This window comes from Dermacentor variabilis, chromosome 2 (genome assembly GCF_050947875.1).
Source record: "Dermacentor variabilis isolate Ectoservices chromosome 2, ASM5094787v1, whole genome shotgun sequence".
NCBI classification, from domain to species: domain Eukaryota; kingdom Metazoa; phylum Arthropoda; class Arachnida; order Ixodida; family Ixodidae; genus Dermacentor; species Dermacentor variabilis.
Window position 1 is genome coordinate 256436624 of NC_134569.1, and position 26942 is coordinate 256463565.

At 47.2% G+C, this 26942-nt stretch overlaps 1 protein-coding gene across 14 annotated transcripts in view; it reads right to left on the reverse strand.

Annotated features, from left to right (window-relative positions):
* Nucleotides 1-26942, reverse strand: part of faf (ubiquitin carboxyl-terminal hydrolase-like faf) — an 819194-nt gene that overhangs the window by 118038 nt on the left and 674214 nt on the right. For 13 of the 14 annotated variants that reach the window (XM_075682882.1, XM_075682878.1, XM_075682872.1 and 10 more), the window contains 2 exons: nt 16215-16316; nt 2320-3089 (listed from right to left, as the gene is read on the reverse strand). In XM_075682882.1, the coding sequence (XP_075538997.1) occupies nt 2320-3089; nt 16215-16316 (872 nt within the window). The remainder of the gene's footprint in view (nt 1-2319; nt 3090-16214; nt 16317-26942) is intronic. The other variant, XM_075682881.1, reaches the window with a different exon arrangement.

The following is a 26942-nucleotide window of genomic DNA, read 5'->3' on the forward strand; positions in this document are numbered from 1 at the left end:
AAATAAAGTATTTACACAAGAATACAGTACAGTAACTTATACTTGCACTCTGGTCCTGGAAAGTCTACGTGTTATCTAAATGGCATTAAACTAATTAATTAGGATGTATTTAGCAGTGCCTCGGTTAACTTGGAGGAACTTTCGAACGTGCCGAGCACCGCAAATATGCGATGTGAAAAGTACTAGTGGTGCTAATGTCTGACGGAAGCTGAGCCGCAGTCCACATACCCATCAGTATGGGAACGGCAATAGAACCACAGAGGAGCAAGGTAAACAGGAGCGCTGAATCGCCCAGTAAGGCATTCCACGTTGAGCAAGACATAGGTGGCGTGGAGTCTAGCACTCAGAGTGGTGTCACCAGCCAACTTCGATGCACACGAGGCAAAATGGGCTTTCTCTTTGTTAGTCAGTTCGCTTATAGAACTGTGCATGCATTTCTGCTGTTGTGTGCTCACACTTGTCACCTGCTGAAGTTTGAGGGATATTTTGTGGCTTTTAAATGCATGAAAGTTCACTACAATAATTACCAGCCAGTATCATGGCAGTGGCTGATTTGGTATGTCGGCATGTTTCTACTAAAGTTACATGTCTTAACAATAAACTGAAATAAAAAACTGTAGACGGTTGTCACACATTTGTGGACATTGAGTATATTGACATGTGTACTTGTTTATTCTTTTCGGGTAAGCCCTTTTCACCGTATAACTTATAACAAATGTTACGGGACGTGCCTGCATGTATCAGCAGTTTCTAGAATGTTATCGATGGTTCTGTTGTCACCAAAGCTTGTGTAATCTTACTGCATGTGCGATGCTAATTGTGTAGAACTTTCTGGAAGACACGCGAGCACTACCGATTACTCTGGAACCTTCAACAACTCGTGTATAAAACCAACAAGCTTGACCGGCAGATCAGATTTCACCGATCGCCGACCGCGTTCGCCACTATTGCTGTGCTTTGACTGTAACCTGCTTTTGTGGGCACAACTTCACGCAATAAAATGCGTTTTGCCATTCACAGTTTTGCTACTTTCTTCACCGTCACTACCACGTAACAATATGACTGAGCGAAAATGACATATAGCTTTTCTTAGGTGTGCATGTTTTCGTTTCTTGTATGTGTTCACAAACTGCAAGTTACGGCATGCCTGTGTCTTGGCCTGATTCAGCTGGCATGCTGCAGCATGATGCTTATGATCAGGCTGATATCTCCAGCTACAATTAAGCACTTCAGGTGTGCTTACCACAGACTGCTATTTGGTAGCTGCAGTGCTGTAAACTAAGACAGGGCACACCGTAGAGAGCACTGTTGGGTTTGGAAACTCTGCTTAAAACAACTGCAATTTTTATGCAAGTCATGAGCAACAACGTAGTAGCCAGGATGGCGGCATGCAAGGCTTAGGCTGCTGGCAAGCACCACCCTCATCACAAGCCAGTTGCTGCACCTCTTCATTCGGACAGCACGTTGCCACCCGCTAGCACTGCACACATGGCATGAATTGGCCGACCATGTGTCTACCAGCTACAGTCGCAATCGAATAATGCATCACACTCTGTGTCAAGTGGAGACAATGGCAAAAGCATGCCCTCCTGCTGTTTGCATATCTGAAAGGGCTCTCAACACAGTTATTTCTTGGCACCTATCTGCGAGCAGCAAGCACATTTGGCGCCAACCACTAGGGAGGAAAGAAAGCGAGGACAGTGCCTCCAAGAGCCACAAGAAAGAGAGGAGGTTAGTGGAGGCAGCCTTTTGTCAAATACTTTAGTTGGCTGTGCCAAATGCAGTGCTAGATAGGACAGTCAGCACGCCTTTTTACTGTACTATGTGGCTAGGACGCTTTGCACTTCTGCAGCTTTAGCCGAGCGTGACCTGTGTTTTCCAGAACTGCATGGTTACTCTCTGCGATTGCGTCTGTGGTGACAACAGATTCATCTGGAAAGGTTGCAGTGAGCAGCAGTTTTGTTTCGACTCAGGCCCGTGCTCTGTTAAACACACACACCGGAAAACGTCTGAGGATGAAGCGTGATTTCACCATGGCCTGCACTGTGGCATCAAACCTGCCAGCTAAGTCGTCATGGATTCACTAGCCCACTGGCAATAACATAATTAGGACGTGCACGCCGTAGTGAAATGAATGTCGACTCGAATTAAGATGCTGGTTTTGCAAGCCGGCCACACTTGAAATATTATAAGAAACAAATACTAGATAATCAATTTGCAAATAGAATGATTAAACTTGTATAGTAAATACAAGTATTGCAATTTCATCATAACATTGAAGATTCTCTAATACTATTGAAGGTCACAAGATGAGCTCACCTGGTGTAGATGTAGGAGTAGTAGTGGCCCCCAGAGGCCTGTCCGCTGTGCACCACAATGCCCGTCAGGCGGTAGCGGGTGGTGCCCAGCTCACTCTCAGCCGCCTCCTCGTCCATGAGCTCCCCCTCGAGTCGGGCCAGGCCCCGCACCGTGTATGGCTCCATGTCCAGCTCGCGGGGAAACTCAAAGTAGTCGTTGAACTTGATGGCACACTCGCGCTCCCAGTCATAGTCGAAGCGCTTCAGCTGGATGGCCAGGATCGGGGGCAGGCGCTTGATGCACAGCCGCTTGACCGTGTCCACCTTTTTGTTGCACTTGTCGCAGTGGTAGGCATTGGCCCCTTCCAGGAGGTCCCCCTTGACATACTGTTCGAGCGAGTCGAGCAGGTTGCTGTGGTTGCGAATGTCAATGTTGAGGGTGGTGAAGGACTCCTCTCGCGAGTACCGGTGTGGGCAGCCGCGACAGATTTTCTGGTCGGCAAAGGTGCCCCCCAGGGCCTTGGCCAGCAGGCAGGGGGCACCAAGCGCCTTAAGGGCCTCGTCCAGCGAGTCCACCAGAGAGTTGAAAAACTCGAGCGCGTCATGCTGTTCCCGCAGGTTCACCGGTTCACCCCACAGCTTGAAGTGGCGCCAGAATCCACGTGGAACATAGTACTGCAGCTGCGATGCTGCCAGGTGCCCAAACACTGCCTGCACCTGTTTGAGCACACCCAGGTGGTAGTCGCGGCGGTGCTCCTCCCGGCCTTCCTCGCAGGGACGCACGGCTGCCTCCTGCATGGGGTTTCAAGGAACACTACAACAGGCGCCATCCCATCACTACACCATCCGACGAGGCACACGCTGAGCTACCCGAAGCAGAGTGGAACTTGCCTGCCGTTCCGAATCGTGATTACTCATGACTCGTCATGTCAAATTGTTTTCACCAACGACAGTCCCAAGATTAGGAACAAGGCTCATTATTTACTATGTTGATTCGCCAGTAGCATACAACAGTTAAAATTCTACAGAATTTGGGAGAAAAATACGATGCACTTGGCTTCCGTGGCAAGTCGAGTTGGAACAGCATGCCAGTAGTGCTCACATCCCATGGAAGATGCCGACTTGGCATTAGATTGTGAGGTTTATTAGGTCTAACTCGCGCTTTCTGTGCCTTACAACTTCCACACCACCACCCGCCACCGTCTACACACACACACACACACACTCTGTGGAGGGATGCCATCGCAGCCTGCGTCTTCCGCTACCACAACCTGGGTGCGCCACATACTCTCCCCTCTCCCCCCTCCTATGGATGGATGTCCGTGGCTGCAACCACACCCAGGGGGCACCACATACTCTGTTCCCTATGGATGGATGTCCTCACAGCCTGCCTACCCTCTTGAAACGTGAAGCCCCCGCTGACCATGGAGATGGTATTTAACGAGTTGGCTAGCACGGGCCTCGCCACAAGCATTCCCAGTTTGTGGGTGGACGACCTTGAAGGTGTTTGCACCAACAAGCTCGCAGATGCGGAATGGACCATTGCGCATTGGCGCCAACTTTGATGAGCTGCCCCTTGCGGCATCGCTGAGTACGTGGGTTTAGCGCAGGACAAGGTTGCCTTTCTCCAATGTCGTGGCTCGGCGCCGTCAGTCGTAGCATTGCTTCCGGGCACGCCAAACATGTTGCTGATGCTGCCTTGTGGCATCCATGATCTCTGCCAAATGGGACTGAAGTTCTGCTGTGAATGCATGGGAAGCTTACACGGCAGGCTCGGCATCTTGCTTGTTTTCAGCAGGCTGCCACATGGCATGGAGTTCTCGGCCATAGCAGAGGAGGGCTGGGGTGTATCTGCTGGCAGCACTTACTGCAGTTCACATTGTAAAGGCAATCTTGGAAATGTGTTGGTTCCAGTTTTTGTGCTCAGTGCAGTATGCATGAAGGCACTGCTTCACGGTGCCATTGTGCTGCTCAACCATCTGCCTGGCTTGCCTGTAGGGCCCCGTGTGGCACTCTGAGATGCCCCGTCGCCTAAGCAGGTTCTTCCATAACCTACCAACAAAGGGCTTCCTGTTATCATTAAAAATTGCAGCAGGTAGCCCATGTCTGCAGATTAACTTTTCCACATGGCTGATGATTTGCTTGTGTCATTGCTGCACAAAGAGGGAGGAGCTCAATGAATTTGCTGAATTTGTCAACAAAGACTAGCAAGTGCTTGTGCCCCCGTAACGGCCCCATCAGATCAACACTTAGTTGTTTCATTGGTGCTGCAGGCCACTGACTGGCCATAAGTCCCTGGGGTTTGCAAAGCTGTGCTTTTGACATCTGACAGACTGAACAACCACAGACGTACGTACTTGGATATGTTGCTGCTGATACCCAACCTCACAAACTTCTCTCTGATGTGCTGCAGCGTCTAAAGAATCCTACGTGGGCGCTTGTTGGGTGGTCGTGGGCCATTTGCACAGCCAAGGGGCGAAGGTGAATGGGCAACCATGCTACCATACGGTCACCACGACAATGCATCAGAAGTCCTGATGACTTGAGATGGAATGTAGATGCCAGGTGTTTGGTTAAATCGCCCAAAAGGGCATCATATTGTTCCTGTGCCAGTTTCTCCACACTGTTTATGACACTGAGGCCCTCAATGGTGGCCAGCAGGCAGTTGTCAAATGTGACGGAGCCTTTGCAAGTGTCCAGGTTAAGTGGGAAAAGTCTCTCAGGCAGGCTTTAAGTGACTGTCTTGAGGTCTTGTTCAACAGGTGCCCTGCTTGGGGAATCAACAGGTACGTTGGCCTTCCCATGACGGTGCTGCTTAATTTTGCACTGAAACCCTTGAAAGGAGAGCACCCACTGCCGCACACGAGGAGATGCCTGCTCAGCCATGAACATCCACGCCAACGTGTGATCGTAGTGCACTTCAGATTCAATAAATTCCAAATAAGGTCGGAATTCCTCCACAGCCCATACAACGGCCAAGCACACCCACTCCTGGACTGTGTAATTATGCTCTGAATCTGACAAGCTTCTGCTAATGAATGAAACTGGCCTGAATAAATCCTGATGTTGTAGCAGCACCGCTGCTATGCCGATGCTGCTGGGATCTTTTTCAATTACAAATGGTGTGTTTAGGTCTGGCAAGCTCAGAACTGCATCTTTGCCAGCACTGCTCTGAGAGTCGCAAATACCCGTTCTTCAATGCTCGTTGACTGTCATTTCTGTTGCCGCTTCAGCAACTTGGTCAATGGCCTAGCAGTGAGGGAAAATTGCGAAAGAAAGTTCCTATAATATCCGACCAAGCCAAGAAATGCCTGCAGTTGCTTGATGTTCGATGGCCGTAGGTACTCTGCCACTGTGCACACCTTCTCTGGTTCTGGTCGGCACTCTCCTGAAGAAATGATGTGACTAAGAAAGGTGAGGGACTGTGTGCACAGTTGTACTTTGGTGGGATCAATTGCAAGCCCCGCATCCTTGACGCGCTCGAGGACTTCGCGGACATGTACCAGGTGGTCTTCTATAGTTGGAGAGTACACCAAGACATCATTGAGAAACGCCACGGCAAACTTATGGTTTACACTATTGGGAACCTTGTCATTAAAGTCTGAAATGTGGCTGAGCCCCAAGCCACACCAAATGGTGTGGCTTGGGGCTCACACAAATCTTTTATGAGAATTTTAGTTCACAAATCCTTGTGAACTCAAAAGTGCCCCCGTGACACATGAATGCCATCTTTTCAACATCTTGTTCCCGCAATGAAACTTGAAGAACCCCTGAGACAGGTCAAAGCTTGTAAACCATTGGGCATTACCTAGCTGAGCCAACAGCCAATCAGTGTGAGGCATTGGGTACACTGGTACTCTAGTGCAAGAAATCAAGGGTCTGTAGTCAATAGCCATGCAGTAGCCTCCAAATCTCTTTCCCACCAGGACCGGTGCACTTGTAGCAGCTACTTATGCTGCACCTGCATCCAACATCTCATCTAAGCAGGCGTCCACGATGCATTTTTTTTTTATTGACTGGGTGCAGCTTTGTACACACTGAAGCGCTGTCACTGGTGTCAATAGAGTGCTCAATGAGCATGGTACAACCAGGCAACCTTGTGAACAGCCCCTCATACACTCCCAGCAGACCCCTGAACTCGTCCACTTCTTCTGCCTGCTGTCCTGAGTTATCGACTGTTACATGCCACAGTGTCTGGCTCTTGCTTGAACAGCTTTCCAAGGCAATTGGCATCCTCCATTAGATGTGGGGCAACCTTTCCGTCAGGTCTAGCAAATGGGACAACATGCTGTGGCTCCATACCTATAGTCCACCCTCCCAAAGGAATGTGCACGGACATGCTAGTGGCTATCCCTGCCAAGCACAATGTCCTGGCACATGTCAGACAGCCAAAGAAGCTTTTGAACCTGGGAGCTCCCATCCCACTTTATTCTGCATTTGGTGGCTGTGGCGCTTTGATAACAACCTGATGCCAGGCAAAGTTTTCGAGTTTCGGATTTCTTCTTTGCTCCCAAAGAGCATGCCACACTGGTGGCCAGTAGACCAAGGAGACTCATGCTGGACTCAATGTCGAGCAGGGTGCGGAATGTCGTACTGCTTATTCGAACGTCCAGGAGTGGCTCCTTCTTTCTGGCTGCAGATGCAATTTGCATAGTGGTGTTGCAGGCACCCGCTGGACCAGTACCTACTGGTGCCCGTTTCCCAAGCACTGCGCCTGGAAGTGCCCGGGCTGGTCGCACTGGAAGCAAACGGCGTGGTCCTGGTGCTGTCCACTCATGCACTTGTGTGCAATGTGGCCGACACTAACACATTATCGGAAACACTTTGGTTTGGTGCTGCTGGGGTCGACGTCCTTTGGTGGTTAGTATGTTAGCACGCTGATAGGTTGAGCCTGAACAATGGACCACTGGTCCCGATGGTACGAAGACTGCACTGCCATAGGGTGAAGAGGCCACGTGCATACAGGCGTCCAACTGGACGTGGCATTTCGTGTGTTCGGTGCAGAGATGAAAGCTGCTGTGTACTGAGGCGCTGCCATTGAGTCAGGAATGCCGTGTGCTGAGTATGCCAAGTCATGCGCAACTTGGTTTATTTTGAGTGGCACAGACCAATATCCTAGTCGGCGCCGTGCTCGCTCCATGAGGCTGTTGGCCGCAGCTGCCAGTGCCTTCAAGCATGGGTAGGTAGACTCCGCTGTGAAGTCCTGCAGCTGAGGGTGCATTTGGGCGCAGGACTCGGTCCACCTTCACTGACTCGGGCACTTCCTCGCCGATCATATCGCAGTAGGCTGCCACCCCATATACGAACTATTTTAACTTCTCCTCGGGGTGTGCGCCGGTCCAACTTCTCTTTAAGTCGTAGCTTCTTGACAACAGAAGCATACTCCTTCTTGAAGGCTTCGGCAAACGCCATGTCGAATGGCCTGACGAAGCGGTACCACAGTTTGGAACTCCCATCCAGGATGGATGCGATGACGCATCTGACACGGTCTTCACCAGGAAGGTCCCCCACCACACCAACGTTTTCCACCTTATCAAGTAACTCCTGCAGTGACTGCACGTCGTGGAATCACTGGAATCGTGGCACCACTGCTGGTGTCGTCGCTCTCGTTGAACGCATTCCGGTGTACCGGTGTGAACAAAGGAAGCTACCACATTCGCTTCAGTGATCGGAGCAGATGAGGTCAAGGAAGTTGAGAGGGTTGAGTTCGATGCTACCATTAGCACTTGTCGCACTTGCGCTGCCAAGTGCTCCCGTTCTATTGGTGACCCGCCTGTTTGTTATAGAGGCATCTGCACTAGATTTAGCGTGGAAGCCTGGGCTTGTTGGTGATTCATTGGAAAAAGGACAGCACAAAATAAAGACAAGGACACGAGAGAGCAACATGCACACAGCGCCAACTTTTTATTTATAACAGTTATTTTATAACAGTTTATTAACCCTTTCACTGTCACGGACGTACCGGTATGTCTTCGCGCTTCCTCCCCACAGTGTCACTGACGTACCGGTATGTTCTCTATCGTACGTCCAAAATTTCGTGCCTGAGCGCAAAGCTGGCGCTCCTGGACTGGCCATGCCATCTGTTGACTCTTTCTACAAGATCGTATTTTCGCCCCGGCCTGTGTTAGTACATGTATTCAAGAGTATGGTGCGACTGCCACTCGCCCCTCTCTCTTTGCTGAGTGGCGCGGTGGCTCCACGTTCGATGGATCATGCGTCGCGCACGTGTGGTTATGGGTTCAAGGGTTGTTCTGCCACCTCTGCTGGTTTGAAGGTTTTTATTTTTCTTCTGTTGGTGTGTCTGCTGCATTACAAGTTCAGGGGCACGCGCCGTTGCCTCTCTGAAAAGAGTGACTCGATTGCTGCTTTCGCTCTCTCACCACACCCTCGCTTCTGACTTGCAGCAGTAAACGTAAAGCCCTTCGAACTTTGTTTTAGCCTTTTCCCATCTCCCTCTGTCTTCTTGATCACACAATGTCCCATTCCTCTCCATTGTGCAGGTGACTGAAAGCGCATCCTCCCTGCGCGCGGTTACTTTCGGATGGCTGAGCGCGCGAGACCTTCGTCTGCTCATTGGAGCTGTGGCTCTTCCGATTCAGAATACGAGCCGAGCTCAGATTCAGACTCGGACAGAGTCTCATGCGAGGAAGAGGTGAGTTCCGCATTGTCAGATTCGGATGTTGAACGGATGTTATAGTCAGGCTGATGATGATGTTTACTAACAACAGCTGCAGAACACTGAAATGTGCAAATTGCATTGACTATGTTATTTGTATACCACTCATAATCAAAAATAAATTGTTATGTTCATTCCCTGTTATGCTCGTTCCCTGAAACCAAGCCGACACTGGGGGTGCGTCACGACCAGAAAGGTCCGACAGCGAAAGGGTTAATGAAGCAATGAAGGAATAAATCTGTAGGATGCTACCATGCGCAATATGTGAATGATCGGCAAAAAATCTGGAATATCATTGGCAATGCTGATAATGATAGCCGCGTACTTACAGAGCACACGAAGTGCTTGGCATTGAAACCCCGTCAAGATATGCCATTTCCCGAGATGAAAGTGCAATCGAAGGAGAGCTGACGCACGAGCTATCAAACTACCTAATGAAATCTGCTTCAATGATTTCATGCGTCATCTGTGAACAATGTTTAGCCAGCACTTAGCTTTTTTCAAAGTAGGGCTTACACCCGTGGTCACGGCAATGAATACCTGGATGGCCCTGTACCGTGTTGTACACATTGTTATGAGACGATCATTTAAGCACCTTCCCGTCTTACCCACATACTTTTTTCCACACATGCCATGTCCAACGTGCAAACCTGGCATTTTCAACGAGTTTCCAATGGTTTAGGTTTCGTTTCTCTCGTAAAATCCCAGCAAGAGGCGCTGCCGGTGTCACTGCACAGTTATCAAAAGTCACTCCCATGGCGTCGTCCCACGTTGTTGCGTCGCGAGAAAAGCGTCGTGCTCGAAACTATGCTGCACTCGGACTTCAATTTAGCAATGAGGACTCGAGTTATGATTCCGTAGATGACAGCAAATCAGATTCCAGCTCCGACGGCGAGGATGTTTTGAGTCAGCATGGGACATCCGCAACTGTTCATCAGCGAGTTTCTTTTACAGCCTTGAGCGGTCTTCTTCCTTGTGCGTGCTTATCTACTGATCTTTTGCACGATCTGAGAGATACCTCGCTTGGTTATGATGTGCTGCCATCGGTAGCAAAGAAACTTCCATTCACGCCAAAAAGGCCTCCCGTAGCACATCTCAGCCCAGCACTATGGATCAGTGCAAGACAGTTTAGAATAGCGTGGGATTTCTTTTTACTCTTCCTCTCTGCAGAGGTGATAAAGACCACCAGCAAAAATGCAAACAGATATGTTCGAATGCATAATGTTGTAGTTGCCCAGCTATGCTGAGTGCAATCGGTCCTGGTAGACGTGCATGACTCTAAATGAACTGGCGAAGTACGTTCCTTGGACTTCTCATCACACCATCCTCAGAAGAAGCCGAAAAAGTGCAACTGCAAAATGTGTTACAAGGACCACAAAGTTGAACAAAAACCAGATGTTTTGTGGGAAAAGTGTGGAGTGCACCTGTGCTTCACAATATCCAGGAACTGCTTCACTGCATGGCACGAGCGATGAACTGGTCTTAGTTTCATTTGTTTATCCGAAGAACAGCGATGTACTGAGCATTTATTTTCTCAGACACTGTTACTGAGTTATTTCTTTTTGAAATGTATTTTCTGAATTTTTATGATATTAATGTTATTGTTGATATCATGTTTTTTATTGTTTTTATGAACTGGCTGCAGAAATGGCGCTTTCTAGAATTTTTATCTTTTACTTAATAAATTTTGTTGTTTGGCAGCGTATGTTTTTGGAAAAGCATTTCATTATGCACAATATGCTATGTTGCAATTTGTGCTGGGATATTATTTATAGCAGTAAATAATTTTTTCCTAGACCTACAAAAATCTACCATTTTCTTGCAGTAACGAAAGAGTTAAGGTTGCTGCTGTATCACTGCAAATTCAATCCACTAGAGCTAGTCTGGCGCCAAGTAAATGTGGCACAAATAGCGCAACATTCAAGCCTGACAATGTGCATAAACTTTTGCATGCCGGTATTGACTTAGTAAGCGAGGAAAGCTGGACGCGGAACTGGGCTCATGTGGAAGAAATCTAAAACGAATTATGGGACAGGGATGGCGAAATTGACGACAATATTAAGAGCCTGAAAATCGACATTGGCTCCAACCTAAGCATAAGCTTCAAAGTTAGTGAAAGTTAGGCAAGTGCCTGGGAAGATATACCCTGAGTGTTTAGCTTCTCATCGTGTTCTACTGGGCAAAGGGTGCTTACAGACTAAACTTTTTCCGATTTTCCCAACAGCTCTCTTTGTGCTCTCGCTTTTATCGGTACTTGTTATCTTGTCGAACTCTATGTTATAGTTCATACCCATATTCTCATTTGTGTCTCATAACAATATTGTCTGCTGCTGACTGGAGGCATCATGAAAAAAAAAGTACATTGAAGCTTCTCAAACATAACTCTGCTCCATTTTGCAATTAGCTCATTGTACCTTCAGGTCACTATTTCAAATAGCATGAGTATATCAGCTGCAACTCTGACAAAACTGACATGTCCTTACAGAAACAAAGCAAAATATAAAGCTGTGGCACGTGCTACATAATCCTGAATTGCGACATGGCTATTCCTTGCACTGAAATTTTCCCCAAAAGTTAGTTTATTTATCTAAGGTCAAAACAACTCTGACACCATCGATTGGCTATTAGAAATACTCACTGAATTATATTTGTCTGCCGTCAAAAATGCAAAGGAGCTATGGAAGGTTGACCAACCGAAAGTAAAATCTAAACGCACGCCAAACCAGACTACTTCGTGTAGGCGTACATTTGTAGAAACTCTTTGTCCCTATAGCCTTCCCTGCACACCCGGGACAAGTTGTTTGCGAGTAGGCAAAACTAGCGCCGCTTCATTGAAATGCCAATGCCAGGCAATAGCAATCGTCCCGTATGATGTGTGTGCCGCGAGTCACCTACTACGCGCACACCAGGAGTCAAGGTCCTTCACTGTGCTGGAATGCTTACTGGCAGCGGTATCCTTGGGCGATCACTTTCTGAGACACTTTCGCTTTTGCACAATTTTGCGGGAGTCTGCACTGGACCTGTTTGCGCATACGCAGTGTGGGATTCTCACACCCGTGCTCTTGGGACAAAGGAACGACAACACAGTAGTGCAAACAATCACAAGGGCATTTATTGCACCTTTTATAGATCAATGCCTGCTAGCCGAGTTGCTGCCCCCAAAACATGCCGATGGACGCGCGACAAATCTAGGAAGTCCGACTCACCACGACCAGATAGCGAGCAAATATGTTCGCCCCATGCTGGATCCCAACGCCTGGTCGTTCGCACGTACGGTCACGCGAACGGTGGCGCGTTCGAACGAGGCCTCACAAGATGGTTTCGCAGAAGCATGAATTGGTGCACTCGTGGAACGTCCGTGCAGCTTGCCGATCTCAAACCAAAGAGGAAGCGCCTTCTCCTTTCGGCGCCCAAGTAACCCCGCCTTGAGGCGGCGTTAGCAGCGCAACAATCGCGCCATCTCTCGTACTACGCTTCAGCCACACTGACTGCTGCGAGCCCCAGGCCACGCGGCGAAGCCGGATTACAGGAGACGGGAGCTATGTGAGAAAACAACGTATCAGGGAATGCGTGAGTGTCGCGCATCTCCACAGCAGATGACAGGTGCCCAGCTCACACACAGTGCCAAGTGCACTGTCAGTGGTATGCTCCTACGTGGCCGTTTCCGATGTCTCACAAAAGTAAGTCTCCGAAAGCAAACATACACATGTGTGTATGATGGCAGACCTGCATTTTGTGCGAGCGTCTATGCAGTGAGCTTTCTGAGCACTGCATCATGCGCACTGAAGAGCAGTTAGCTGAAGATGCTTCTCGCGATAAGTCAATCTGTCTGTTGATGAGTTGCATTCTTTGCCGAGGCTAACAATTTGCCTTAGTGCATAGGCATTGGAGCACTGGTCGACTGGACTCTACTTTCCGAAAAGCCAGAATATCTCCTGCCACACGGGGTGGCATTGGCCACAAAGAGAGTTGAGGTGGCGCAGTTATGTGACAAAATGAGATTGGGGTATACATTAACAACAAGGCACTACAGCTTAAGCAGTCAGCCAATACATTAGGCTCTATTAGGACTGGGCTGGGGATTCGTCGCAGCTACATTTTAACCGTTAGTACATTTTAAGTGGGTACGTAGTAACCAAGTTTTACTTTACTAAACATGTGCACAATTTTCCGCCATGGGGCGAACAGCCCAAGGTATGAAACGGGGGGAGAGGAAGAAAACATCCTCTGTAACCAATGAACACAATAATATTTCCAAGTGAAGAACAGAAAACAATGTTACGAAGACAATGACTGAAGCAAGTTGACAGGAGCAGGTCACTGATCTTTAGAAAAGAAACATGCTTTGGCTGCATTTGTGCCTGGTCCACTGTAATAAATTTAATGACAAGTCTGGCTGACCAAAATCGTGAACGTATGTTTGTGTAAAACCATCTACAAGTAATATCAAAAGTACAACATTTGCACTGCAAGAAACACCATGTTTCAAAGTGGCAAAGTTAAGTCTTCCAATATTGTGCAGCCACGTTTATCACAAATGACGTTGCGTTTCTCTTGGTGGACTGAAAAGAATGCAATTTCATTTTGCAGCCTGCTGCTCCACTGAAATGCACAGCGGCCAGGCATTCTTCGATGCAGCTTTGCTATCTTGCAAAATGCATGTGCACTGTGATAGCATGTCTAATATTTGGCAGGAGAATGGAAAGAAAGTGAAAAGCAGCCAAGGGAAGTTTCACGACATATCTGCGACATGAAGATCAGCGGACCTTGCATGCCACAGTCAATGAGCGAACCTGAGGAAGTGGTGACAAAGGTCTAAAGTACCGCTGCAGTCCTGAATAAAGCGGTGTTATGTAACAGGGATGGTACAGGTGAAATAGATTTAGGAGCAATTTTTCGAGCAGAAATATACTGGCTTAGGAGCAGAATACACAAATTTGGAGCAGGTAAATAACAGAAAAATGACATTTTTAGAACTGCAAATTTGAAATTTGGAGCAGCTTATTTGCTGTCAAACACTCTAAATCTGGAGTGCATCAACGACGCAAGCAATTGCAAATTTCACACTAGTCATTCCTTTTTCGATTAACTCCTACCATGTTCTGAAAAAATTGCCTTATATTTTCTATAGATTAACTTCAGAGTGTGTAAAAAAACTGCTTGGCTATGCTGTCTAGTTTTCAGCAGATGCACTGCCTAGAATTCTAACTCCTGTAATTCAAACCGACGTATGACTCCAATGGCATGCTGGGTCTCGTTGCTGTTTTAAATGGAGAGAAACTCCGAGTATTTGATTGATTGATTGATTCTTTATTGGTTTATCACATATACATGTGATGGGAGGCGAAGGGAAAAGCCATTCAAGGATGGCTTGAGGGAGTCCTTTGCCCTCATACTGGCAAAGACAACAGCAGAGGCACACATGTTTTGTTCACATGGTCGTACATTTTTACAAAACCATCATATTAAGCACAACATTGTCATAAACTTCGACAAAACCATTAAATTAAACACATTAGTTACTGTCCTACGTAGGGCATCATGCGTTAACATACTTAACTTCACCTCAGCATCGAATGACAGCACATTTTATAACAACGTACGCTTAGTAATAGTGACATTGAAACAATATAATTAATTACCAATCGAACACATTTGAACACATACAGGTGCGACAGGGTTATTTCAAGTGAAATTTCCATTGTAGCCTTATCACGGAAACATGATGCCTGAACACATACACACAGGTCAAATGCTATGGCACACGCAATTGCTTACTTCTATGTTCTCTGCCATGCCGAGGGTACTCCAGCACAGGTGGCCTTTGCCAGTTCTGTGCACTGCTGGGCACGCTGCTAAGGTAGCGCAACTGCAGTGCCGCATGGCCAGATGGTGGCTAAGAATGCTGCATGTGTCAATGATTGCCTAAAAATGCTAAGTAAACCAATGTGTTTTCGACCATTGGCAATGATTTTGTGAACCTAATAGCATGCCCCATTGATACAGCTGATGCAGAGCATTTGCACTGTCAATCATTCAGCGCGCTTACTGTATTTACCTAAATCCAGCGTGCACCTTCTTTCTGAGAGCGTGTGCAAAAATTGCCTGCATGTTACAATCAGACATGAAACCAGAACCACATTCACAGTGATGGCAACAGCCTGCCGTCAGAGCCGCCAGACATAGTATTGTAGCCACCACAAAATGGTGACAGAGCACATTTTTCTAGAGCTTGCTGTTGGTTTATTTCGAGCTCGACTATGATCTAGAGGGGTATGTTTGGTTGATTGGTTTTGGAGATATTATCACTTTCGTGAGATTTGGTGCATCTCGGCACCGGATGCATCGGCCGATTGGTTCCCGTGTTTCTGGCACTGTGCCACGCTGACTTTCTGCGCACAGTGCTGGGAATACAGTCCTATTCATGCGAAACACAGCTACCCTCATTCACGCAATTCTAGACTGCCGCTCGATCGCCGACTGGACCTTTTTAGATTTCTCGAAGGCATTTGATAAGGTCTCCCATCACCTTTTGTTACTAAAGCTGCGCATGGTAGGATTAGACACTAACATTCTAAAATGGCTTGAAGTGTTCCTTACCCATCGTGAGCAATTTGTTGCCGTCAACAATGTTAATTCCACCGTTCACCCTGTTCTTTCCGGTGTGCCCCAAGCACCGTAATAAACTTGTAGCGCAAATGAGATGACAGGAATGAGTGGACAGACACGCACAAGCGCTAAGTTCATGAGATAGGAAAGAAAACACACAACTCATAGTCATTTGACAAACCACAAGCATGTGTGCTAACATGGTTGCCCATTATAGCACCGGAACAAAGGGCACGCACGAAAATAGATGAATTCGGTGACCATGCCACAAAACCGATGCTATTCACCACTGTCTTCTAAATCTTGCCAGAACATGAGCTCTTGGTGGTGGCACAAAGTGAGCACAATGTAAGGAATTTTTTTGTTTTTGGTGCAGCTAAGTCACAAGTGCACCATAATCAGTGTAGAGCTGCACCACCTGATTATAAATGGGCAGGTGCTGCTCTCATGAGTTGCAGAAAAAGGTGCCGTATATAACATTTGTACAGGTGGGCACACTTTACATTCGGCAAATCCATTCCTGTGTCTGCAGTTGCGCTGCCGAAATGTGTGGCTGCTCATGTGCTTATGTTGACCAAGAGAGTGTCCCCAATTTGTGTGCCGAGACCACAATAAATTTCACATGGCTGTACCTCGTGGTCAGGCCGCTCCTCTCCCGAAAAGTCCTCGTTTGGGTCAGTGGCTGCCCCTTCCACCGCCAGGATGCCCTCGCGGATGCTCTCGATCATGTAAAGCTGCAGAAGGAGTGAAAAGATGACACCTCTCGGCATTGCACTCTTCACAAAAACTGCAATAAAAAACACCTGCTGCATGTGCATTACATACATTTTCCTCAACTGAACACAAAAGATGGTCGATTTAAATGTAGCGAGTCGGTGCTTGTTCAGTCCACCACAATGTGAGGGTGCCCCAAAGCAGAAATTAATAAAGAACATGACGGCTTCAAATCTTTGTGAACAACAAGCACAGTGTATAACGCATCCTAAGCCCTGTCCTACCGTTTAAGACTGGGATAACCAAACAAGGTTCCTATGATTCTTTGCCATGCTACTGAATGGTTTTCTATACGTTAATCTTAAAACCCATCTCTCTTGGCTAAAGTCTTAAATTATTTGCTGCACAGAACAATCCATGTCAAGTAGAAACCGAAGGACATTGAAATATCCCCCATCAGTCCTTTTCCTGCTTAGGGCAACTTGGGCGATTTTTCGATGTCCACTGATCTTTAGAAAATTTTAAATATAAATTCTCTTTTGCACCCTGATTACCTGCGTCAAGCGATATGGCTGCAAGTCATTTAGTTTTCCTGAAGATGAATTATAAAGATTGGCTGTGTTCTCGACTCATGACTTTTTACTGGCCACCCTGTGTTTGTGACGTTATAGACTACACTGCCACCGTCCCTGAAATCGCCACTGAAATCGCCGCTGTATAGTTTGGAAAATCTGTAAAAGCTCCCTGTGTTATCAGGAGACGTCAACAGCTTCCCTTATTCGGTGTTAGCATCATGTGTACCGCGTGTTTAGCCCACTTACTGCGTGTTTACGTTATAGTAGTGTAGGACCTGACGTCATTGACTCATCGTGATGTCGCACGAAGCAGCTACCTGTTTCAGTTTTGGTATGTTGTTTATTGGTAATTTAAAATTATTGGTGAATTTCTAAGCAAATTGAACCACCCTACTGGTGACAGGTCTGTCAATGCCATTTCAAAATGACAATATCCTGATATGGTTAAAAAACATCGGAGTTACCCATTCACATGTTCAATGCACGTTGAAAGCATGCAGTGAATTCAAGGTTTGTGTCATTCTTTTGGACATCCATCTTAATCAGTGTCTTCCACTTATCTTCGATACTTATAGTAGCTTGTTTTACAACGAAGCTGATAACTATTTTAGGACGTTCCATTGAGTTCTCGAGAGAGTAAAGAAATTGATTACTTGAACCAGATGATACGTAGTGGGCATTGATGATGGATGATTTGTGTGATAAGGCATCTAGTTTCAAATGTTGAAGCGAGTGCACCTTTCATGTAAAGATTGTCTGTCTTTCCTTAGTACCATAACCATGTTTCATAATGCTAGAAGAAAATTAGTCCAGCTTTACGTAACAGTGAGAATGACAGCTTAGCTGAAAAACATGCCCGCAGATGACCATGGTTAATTTGGCCAATGGTATCTACCATTTTTATCAATTACACTTATGACACTGCCCATTGTTGCGACACCTGTTTCTCGAACCTTGACCGGCTTTACTAATAGGTAACGTGGCCTTGTCGGCGGGCTGCAGGCGTTCATTAGACCATGGCGACCAGGCAAAGACGAGATGATTTGTAGTGCGAAACTTGCCCTGTTTATTCAATGGTTGGTGAAGGATAAGAAGAGAATGGATGAATTGAAAGATACATTGCGGGGCCCCTTAAATAGGCCCACTAAAATCGCAGGCAGAATGTTGCTCATGTCAACGTCACGGGACATGCACTGAGTCCCACTCGGGGCTTTTCGGCTGCTCCTACTTTTCTCGGTGATGTTGCACGTCCCCGTTGTTGCTTTGCGGCTGCTCCCACTTTCCTAGGCGACGTTGCACTTGCTTACATCCGCTGGCAGCAACCTGCGGGTCCGAGATGGGCGGCTGATCCTTTCTTCTAGGCGACGTTGGTTCGCAGAAAAGGGTCTCTCCTAGAGTCGAACAGTTTGCAGAAATGGTTTTCACGCACACACACAAAGGGGGCCTGTAAACACTGTGGGGCGTCTTGCAGACCGGTGACCACTCGAGACAACCATAACAAATTAGGAATCCATCCTCCGTTTCGATAAGGCATGATGGTTGAGCATCCTTTTTGCCCGGGGTGTTACAGGCCAACCGTAACAGCAGCAACCACTCGAGACAACCATAGCAAAATAAGAATCCCCCCTCTGTTTTGATGAGGCATGGTGGCTGAGCATCCTTTTTGCCTGGGGTGTTACACGCTAACCGTAACCGCATCTCCAGCAGGGGAGGAAGATCCCGATGTGTAGGGGCCACCAGCCACTGGCGAGGGATCAGCGTTTCAGCAGCAGAATTTCCCTCCGGGGTGACGAACCCTTGGTTCATAGCTTGTAGATTCCTTGCAGTCATTCATCAGTCCTTGTGGCGCTTTTATATGCCTTTTCTCCCTGGCACGGTCTGGTGAAACGGGACTTGCAAACCGGTCTCGCGTCTCCTGTCTGGGCAAGCAAATCAGTCCAGAACAGTGCCGGAATCACAACTACAAGGCAAACGAGCACAAGGCCACCCTCCCCCAAGATACACCAGGCTTTACAGAAAAAAAAAAAACACCTGCTACTGCTTTTCCATCCCTTTCGCGCATCCTACCCCCCCCCCCCCCCCCCCCCCCGAACATTAAAAACAGACATTTCTTGAAAAGCGTTAAGACATGGTTCGGCTGACAATCAACTACAACTTCGCGATAATAAAAGAAAATGTGAAAAAAAAAGATACCAACATAAGAATTCCACGGAAACCAGAGTGAGCATGCGGCTTTCGCTACTCTAGGAGCAACGACTCAGACCGTCGGCAATGCCATTAAGTTTACCCTTCTTGTAGTGAATATCGAAGGTGTACTGTTGCAGAGCCAAGCTCCAGCACAAAAGACGGCCGTTTTTCGTAGACATGGACTACAGCCATGCGAGGGGACAGTGGTCAGTCTCTGTGGTGAACCTTGAACCAGTGATATAGCAAGCTAGCTTCTGCACCGCCCATACTACAAAGGCGCATTCCTTTTCTGATGCACTGTATGCTTCCTCACGAACTGAAAGCTTTCTACTGGCGTACAGTAAGGGGTGTTCGTTTTCGTCATCTCTCTTTTGACAAAGCACCACCCCCATACCCCTGTCGCTGAAGAATGAATGGCTTAGAGTAGTCGGGCGTGTCAACACTAGCTGACTCATTGGTGCTTTCTTCCATATACTAACAGCCTTTCCTTTTGTGTCATCCCACTTTACCGTTTGCGGTTCTGTTTTTCTGAGCATTTGTTAAAGAACTTGCGATCTCGGAATAATGCGGGATATATCTTTGGTAATAATCTGCTATGCCAAGGAACGACCTGATGTTCCACTTAGTGCGTGGTTGCGGAAAGTTGTCTATTGCGGTCAGTTTAACCTCTGAAGAGCGACGATGGCCTTGCCCTATTACATGACCTAGATAAGCTACCTCCCCGCGCACCCTAATTGGCATGTGGGAGCCTCGACAGTCAAGATGGCTTCTCGTAGATGACATAACACGTTTCGCAAGTGTTGCATATGGTCCACCTATGATGAAGAAAAGATTGCTATGTCATCGACATACGGAAGTGCAAAGTCCTCCATTCCTCGTAGCATCTGGTCTATAAGGCTAGAGAAACAATAGGGAGCATTCTTCAACCCAAAGCTCAGGACTTTTGGCCGAAAGGTTCCCATCGGGGAAATAAACGCTGCAAGCCTGCTTGCCCTCTCAGTCAACAGAACCTGCCAGTACCCTCTGACTAAATTGAGTGTAGAGATGAAATTAGCACTGCTCACTCTCTCAAGCCTTTCCTCGGTATGCGGTATTGGGTAGGTCTGGTCCTTCGTGATTAAGTTGAGCGGGCCGTAGTCGATACACGGTCACAGCTCCTTTCCTGGGACCTCAACCAAGATAAGAGGCGAGGTATAATCACTCTCTCCTGGCTCGATTACACCTAGCTCTAACATCTTGTTTATTTCCGTGGCCATGACTTGATGTTGACAAGGTAAAACGTGATAAGCTTTCGAACGAACTAGGTCCGATAAGGTTAACTAGATATTTTGAACGATCGCAGTGGTCCTGCCAGGTGTGTCCGAAAATATGTCTTTAAATTCAAACACGAGTTCCCTCAGTTTGGCCCTTTGAATGGGATTCAACTCCGCCTGCTCTACTAGCTTGTCAATGGTCTCCTGAATGTCTTTTGCCCCCATTATTGATGTTAGCTCCGCAAAGTCGACAGGCATCTCCCCAGGTTGGTTAAGCGACATGTTCACAATGGTCTCCCTCTGCTGGTAGGGTTTAAGAGATAGCTGTGGTACACTTGTGGTGTCCTTCGTTTTCCCGGTACTGTGATTACATAGTTTGTTTCAGATAATTTCTGAATTATGTCAGCCAGTCCTTCCTATTCAACCTTGTTTTTTAATGAGGGTTTCAGGATCATTACCTTTTCCCCAACTTCAAAGCCTAGCGTTCGAGCCGTCCAGTCATAGTAATGCTTAAATTTCCTTTGTGCCTTACGTATTTCCTGCACTGCTAATTCTTGAGATGTGTGCAGTCGGTCTAACAGCTCTAGAATGTATGCCACAACTGAAGAATAGTCCCCTCAGCCTTCCCAGGGTTCTCGAACAACGCGAAGAGGGGACCGAAGGCAGCGACCGTAAAGGAGCTCTGAATTAGGGTGGTTCTGAATGTGAAAAACCTGTTGACTCATGCGGTGCAGTTTGAAGAGCGAACATTGCTGCAGGCAAGCAAACCTCCCAGTCGGCTTTGTGCTCATAACAAAGGGCTCGCAAAAGCCGTTTCACGACTGAGTGGACTTTCTCTACTGCGTTTGACTGCGGGTGGTACACTGAGCTATGAATGATTTTAATACCACACATTTCCAGAAACATCGAGGTCAGTGTGCTTGTAAAGACGGATCCTTGATCTGACTGGTTTTCTGCAGGAAACCCCACTTGCGCGAAGATCGATCTCCATCAAGTTTAGTTCTTTGAGGGGCACCGCCTCTGGGAATTTCGTTGCTGGGCATAGTACGGCGAGAATATGCCGATAGCCAGACTGCATTGCAGGAAGTGGTCCCACTGTATCTATTATGAGCCGGCGAAATGGCTCCGTGATAACAAGAACAAATTTCATTGGCACTTTAGCCTTATCTCCGGGCTTGCCTATGCGTTGATGTGGCGCAGCTTCTCACGAATGCTTCCACTTCCCGAAAACAGCCAGGCCAGTAAAATTCCTGCAGTAAGTGGTCCTTTGTTTTCCGAATGCCCAGATGCCCTGTCCAAAAGCCCCTGTGGACCAGGTGCAGGAGCTGCTCACGATAGGGATGTGGCACCACGAGTTGGTCGAATTGCACCCCCTTTCGACTGACGTACATTCTATAAAGGACGCCTGCCCTCTTGAGGAACTTTACGTTCTGTTTGGCCACACCTTCTTTCGCGTCTGACTTTAGGTTCCACAGGGTGGAATCTTTTTCCTGTTGAGCAATCAATGTGGCAGGGCTTACATTGCAGCCAATAAATTTCTTCTGCATTCTGCTTCTCGAGACATTTCAGGATCCGGTGCTTTCCTGACCTCTTCATTAGATAGTGTATTTTCCGCAATATCCCCTATAGGGCTGTCCTATTTGGTGCAGGCTGACGAATCCTTTATGAAACCTGTTTCCTCCACCACTGAACATTCGCTTGCCTTGGCCGCAAGCTTCCTTGCCTTGCAACGAGTTAGCACGTGTGCTATTCCGTCACTAAACCTGATTCCCCTGCATCGCAGCAAATCCTCGGATTTATTGGAAAACAAATATGGATATTGTGGCAGGAGATGTGCCGAGACGGTGGCTTCAGTGTCCAGTACTCCAAAAGGGCCTTCGATATGAATCTTTGCCAAGGGTAGACAAACACTGGAGGCCTCTACGGCTTGCCTTATCCAAGCACATTCTCCTGTGAACTGGCCTTCCTTTACGTACGATGGGTACACCATGTCCATTGTGGCTGCCGAGTTGCCAAGCACCCGACTCGGTTTGCCGTTTACCATGAGGTCTCGAATGTATGGTTCTAGCAAGTTCAGATTTTCCTCGTTACTAGTTAGTGACATCAACACCAGTTTGGGATTTTTGCATCCCACGGAGATATGCCCTGTTTGCTGGCAGTTGTAGCAACCTACTGGTTTCTTTGCTTCGAAAGCTTTCTTTTATTTTGCCTTCCTGCCTTCTGTTCAGGTAACTCCTCCTTTCTCTTGCTGTTCTTGTCACTAATTTTCACTGAATCTGACCTTTCCTTGGATTTATACTGACTCGACTTTGACCATCGCTCTGGCTTGCCGGGTCTGTATTTATTCATCTCCTTCTAAGGAGCTTCGCTGCATTCAAACGCACGAGTTACATACTCCTCAGCGAGATTGCGCATTCTCGTGATAGTGTCCACGCCTGGCCTGTCCTGAACCCAATACTTGATGTTTTCTGGCAGCCGGCGGTAGAACTGTTCTAAAGTAACGCACTGCATAGTCTTTTCAGCGTTGTCGAGTGCACCCTCTTCTCTGAGCCATTCTTTCAGCCATTCTTTTTTACCTCCAAGGTGTATGAGAAATCTGAGTATGACTCACTTTTGGTCTTCTTGACCTCCCTGGATTTTCGCCTGAATGCTTCTGCTTATAATCTACGCGTTTAAAGCAGATTTGTTTTGACTTTATCGAAGTCCTCTGCTTCTTCTTTCCCCATGCGGGCAATGATATCAGCTACCTCACGTGGCAGCAACGTAAGCAAGCGTTGCGACCCTGTGTTTCTCGCGAATTTTGCCTTCTCACACGTGCGCTGAAATTGCACCAGAAAAAGACCTATGTCCCCTCCTACTGTGTAGGGTGCCATCAAGTCTGTCATTCTGCATTCGCTTTCTCATGCCTTTGTGCTAGGTCTGGTATATTGAGCCTTCAGCAACTCAATATCTAGGTGCCTCATTTCGAGGTCGCCCTCTTCTTTGGCCTCACATGCTGCCAGCTTGCGCTCTTCTTTTTCTTCTAGGCACTTACGCTCTTCCTCCTTATCCCTAATGGTCTCTAGTCATTCCTTCATTTCATCGTCGTCTGCCCCGATTGCTTCAATCACCTCTATGATCTCCGGCTTTCTCTTTGATTCGGCAATTTGGAGGCCCAACTCTCCGGCTAAGCTAAACAATTCCGGCTTCTTTAATGCCTTCAAATTCATGGCTGCCCTTAGTGCTGCTAACTCTTTGCTCTATAACAAACTTGACGTACTCAAAACTTCCGTCAATGGTTAAAGAAAAACCACTGCTCTGTACTTTCCCAAAAATATGTAAAGCCAAGTGATATCTTAGTGAAGAAAAGCCGTGCACTCACCATATGCAGTCATGAATCCTGACACCTTCCTTCCAAACAATGTCACCAGGATGAAGAGGAGACGATATCTTAGATGTCCAAAGTTGGGGTCTCCTGGGTAGCATATCTCTCCGCTGCCAACCAGTTGTTGCAACGGCTGTTTCTCAAAGCTCGACCGGTGTTACTATTAGGTAACGTGGCCTTGTCGGCGGGCTGCAGGCATCCGGTAGACCATGGCGACCAGGCAAAGACGAGATGATTTCTAATGCAAAACTTGCCCTGTTTATTCAATGGTTGGGAAGGATAAAAGAGAATGGATGAATTGAAAGATACATTGTGGGGCCCCTTAAATAGGTCCACTAAAATTGTAGGCGGGATCTTGCTCACGTCAACGTCACGTGACATGCACTGAGTCCCCCTCGGTGCTTTTCGGCTGCTCCCATTTTCCTCAGCAATGTTGCACGTCCCCGTTGTTGCTTTGTGGCTGCTCCCACTTTCCTAGGCGACGTTGCAGTTGCTTGCCTCCGCTGACGGCAACCCACGGGTCCGGGATGGGCGGCTGATGCTTTCTTCTAGGTGACGTTGGTTCGCGGAAACGGGTCTCCCCTAGAGTCGGACAGTTCAGGGAAAGGGTTTTCACGCACGCACACACAAAGGGGGCCTGTAAACACTGCGGGGCGTCCTGCAGACCGGTGACCACTCGAGACAACCATAACAAATTAGGAATCCCTCCTCCATTTCGATGAGGCATGGTGGTTGAGCATCCTTTTTGCCCGGGGTGTTACACGCCAACCGTAACAGAAGCAACCACTCGAGACAACCACAGCAAATTAGGAATCCATCCTCCGTTCCGATGAGGCATGGTGGTTGAGCATCCTTTTTGGCCGGTGTGTTACACGTCAACCATAACACCATGGCCCTGAAGTTGAGAAAATGTCAAATCCAGTCCACTGCCCCTTCTTGTGCCATGTAATATCTTTCCTGCATGGCAGTAAGAACAGTTTGTGTCACACTATGGAAATCCTTGGCAATTGTGACAATGCTAAATTAGCCCTTTGTGGACGAGTATTGCCTACAGGCAACAGACAAGAAAAAAAACAAGCATGGTCACAGGAGACAGACCCACGCAGAATCTTTGGCTGCAGTGGTGCAACACATGCAATGTGAAGCAATTGAACTGTACACAAACCTATGGTACACACATGACGAGAGCTGTCGCTACAAATTCCAAATAAAAACCTAGGCTTGGGCCTAGGTTTTTGCCTGATTTCCACTTTATTGCTGAAAAAGCTTCTGCAAAATATTTTTTTGTTTTCATTGACTATGCTTATTCTTGCTGCCTTTCGTGAGAGAGACATTTAGATCAGAAATAAAAATTGTTTTCTTGTATTTTATATGTCTCGTCTTTATAATGTTAACCGCAGAACTGTGAAACTTTGCAAGTGCCGCCTTCAGCTTTTTGTCCCTGTGCCATAGCTTATGTCCCCACATCGCTTGGGTGTGCTTGTGAGAAGTGTGGACTGAGCATTCAAACTTCCATTGCGTTGGGCACCACACGTGGTGACCTTTGCAAGTTCAGAACATCTCTGCCAGCTAAGGGATGCCACAGCCAGTACAGTTATAACTCGATGAGACAATGTACTCGAGTATGCAATTTTATGTGCGAGGCTTGCCCTGTATTTCAATCCTCGTACCCTTGTAGCACTTAGCTGCGTCTGGGTGGATGTCTCATTTTTCCTTTATTAATTACTCCTCTCCACCTTGCAGGTTTCCGCAGAACTATTACGTCAAACCCTTGTACAGCTTTGCAGCAATTATGGTGTAACGATGTACCTCCTGCTGTGCTGGCACTGTTCATGAAGATTAGGTAAAGGAATAACAGCCGGCTGTCACGCAGGCTACACGATTTATGGGCATACAAGAAATTTGCACGAATAAATGGGGGCTTCTCTCGTCCCCCAATGGCATGGAGCGCAGAGTGGTTTCTTTAGAGTATGTTAGGCCCGTGCATGCCAGACCATATCGTAACTGGACCAAACTACTAAATAAAATATTGATTGATTCTTCTTTTTCTTCTTTCAAGGAATTAGCATTAACACGAAAGTGAAATGCATATTCTAAAAAACAGTGGCAGCTCTGTTGCATATTCACAAATACAGGTACATAAATGTGCAATATTTCATCAATTGCAGTCTTGCTCAAAGGGCAAAGCAAGGACAGTGATAGCAAACATGCAAGGCCTGTGCTGTGGTACAGTGTAAACAGCACCCTGAAGGCTATCAGGTGTGATAGCTCAGTTCAGGCTTTGCCCATCCAACTTGTAAACAAATTCAATTCAATAGGTATATCTTACACCACAATGAATGCATATGTGCGTTTGTCAGAACTACGGTGGCATCATGTGCGTGTGCACCGATACAGATGTTCAAAGGTGAGCTGACACGTGAAAACGCCACGAGCCGCCGCGGCATGACTGGGCAGTGACAGTTGCCGGGGCTGGCTTCCAAAAGTTGTCAGGAACGATGTCGCTCTATGATGCCGACTGAGTTAGACCCCAAAAAACCCTTCAAAGCACTACCACCTTTACTACCCTTAAAGGCACCCAGGCTGCTGGCGTTGTTTTCTACAAAGTTAATGAGAGATAGAACAAATGTACATAAATATTAGGCTTGTGCAAATATTGAAGATTTTTTAATATTTGATTGCATATTATGCTATTTGATATTCACATTGGCTCAAACTTCAGTATTCGAAGTTATTGAAGTATTTGAAATGAACAAAGGTACATATTTTTCAAGTTAAGACGCGCCCCTAATTACAACGCCCCCCCCCCACCCCCCCACCCCCCCCCCCAGAAAAGAAAACGACCCGAGCAAATAGTTTTTTTTTTTTTTCATGGGCAGTGCCATATTGTGTACAGAGTGGGGCCACCTATAGGCAGTCGGCATGCTGGCTTGGGCGAATGCTCCATTTGTTTGCCAGGTATATGCTCGGCACTGGTTTCTGGTGGTTCTTGTTGAGCTGTGCGGTCTACTTGGTATGACATGGCATCTTCTACGTGGAAAAGGGTTCTTGTGGGATGTACTGAAGTGATTTAGGTCAGCATGGCTGTAGTTTCTGTAGTGTTGAGGCAGGCAGAGAGAGTGTCCATCGTGATGTGTGCATGCAAGTTTAAGCCTACAATCAGCCTCGGGGATAAGTTTTGTTTTCTGAAAATTCGTTTCTGTTATGTTATCCATGTTATGACTACCACCGGAACACCGCAAAACACAACGACATAAAAACAAAAAC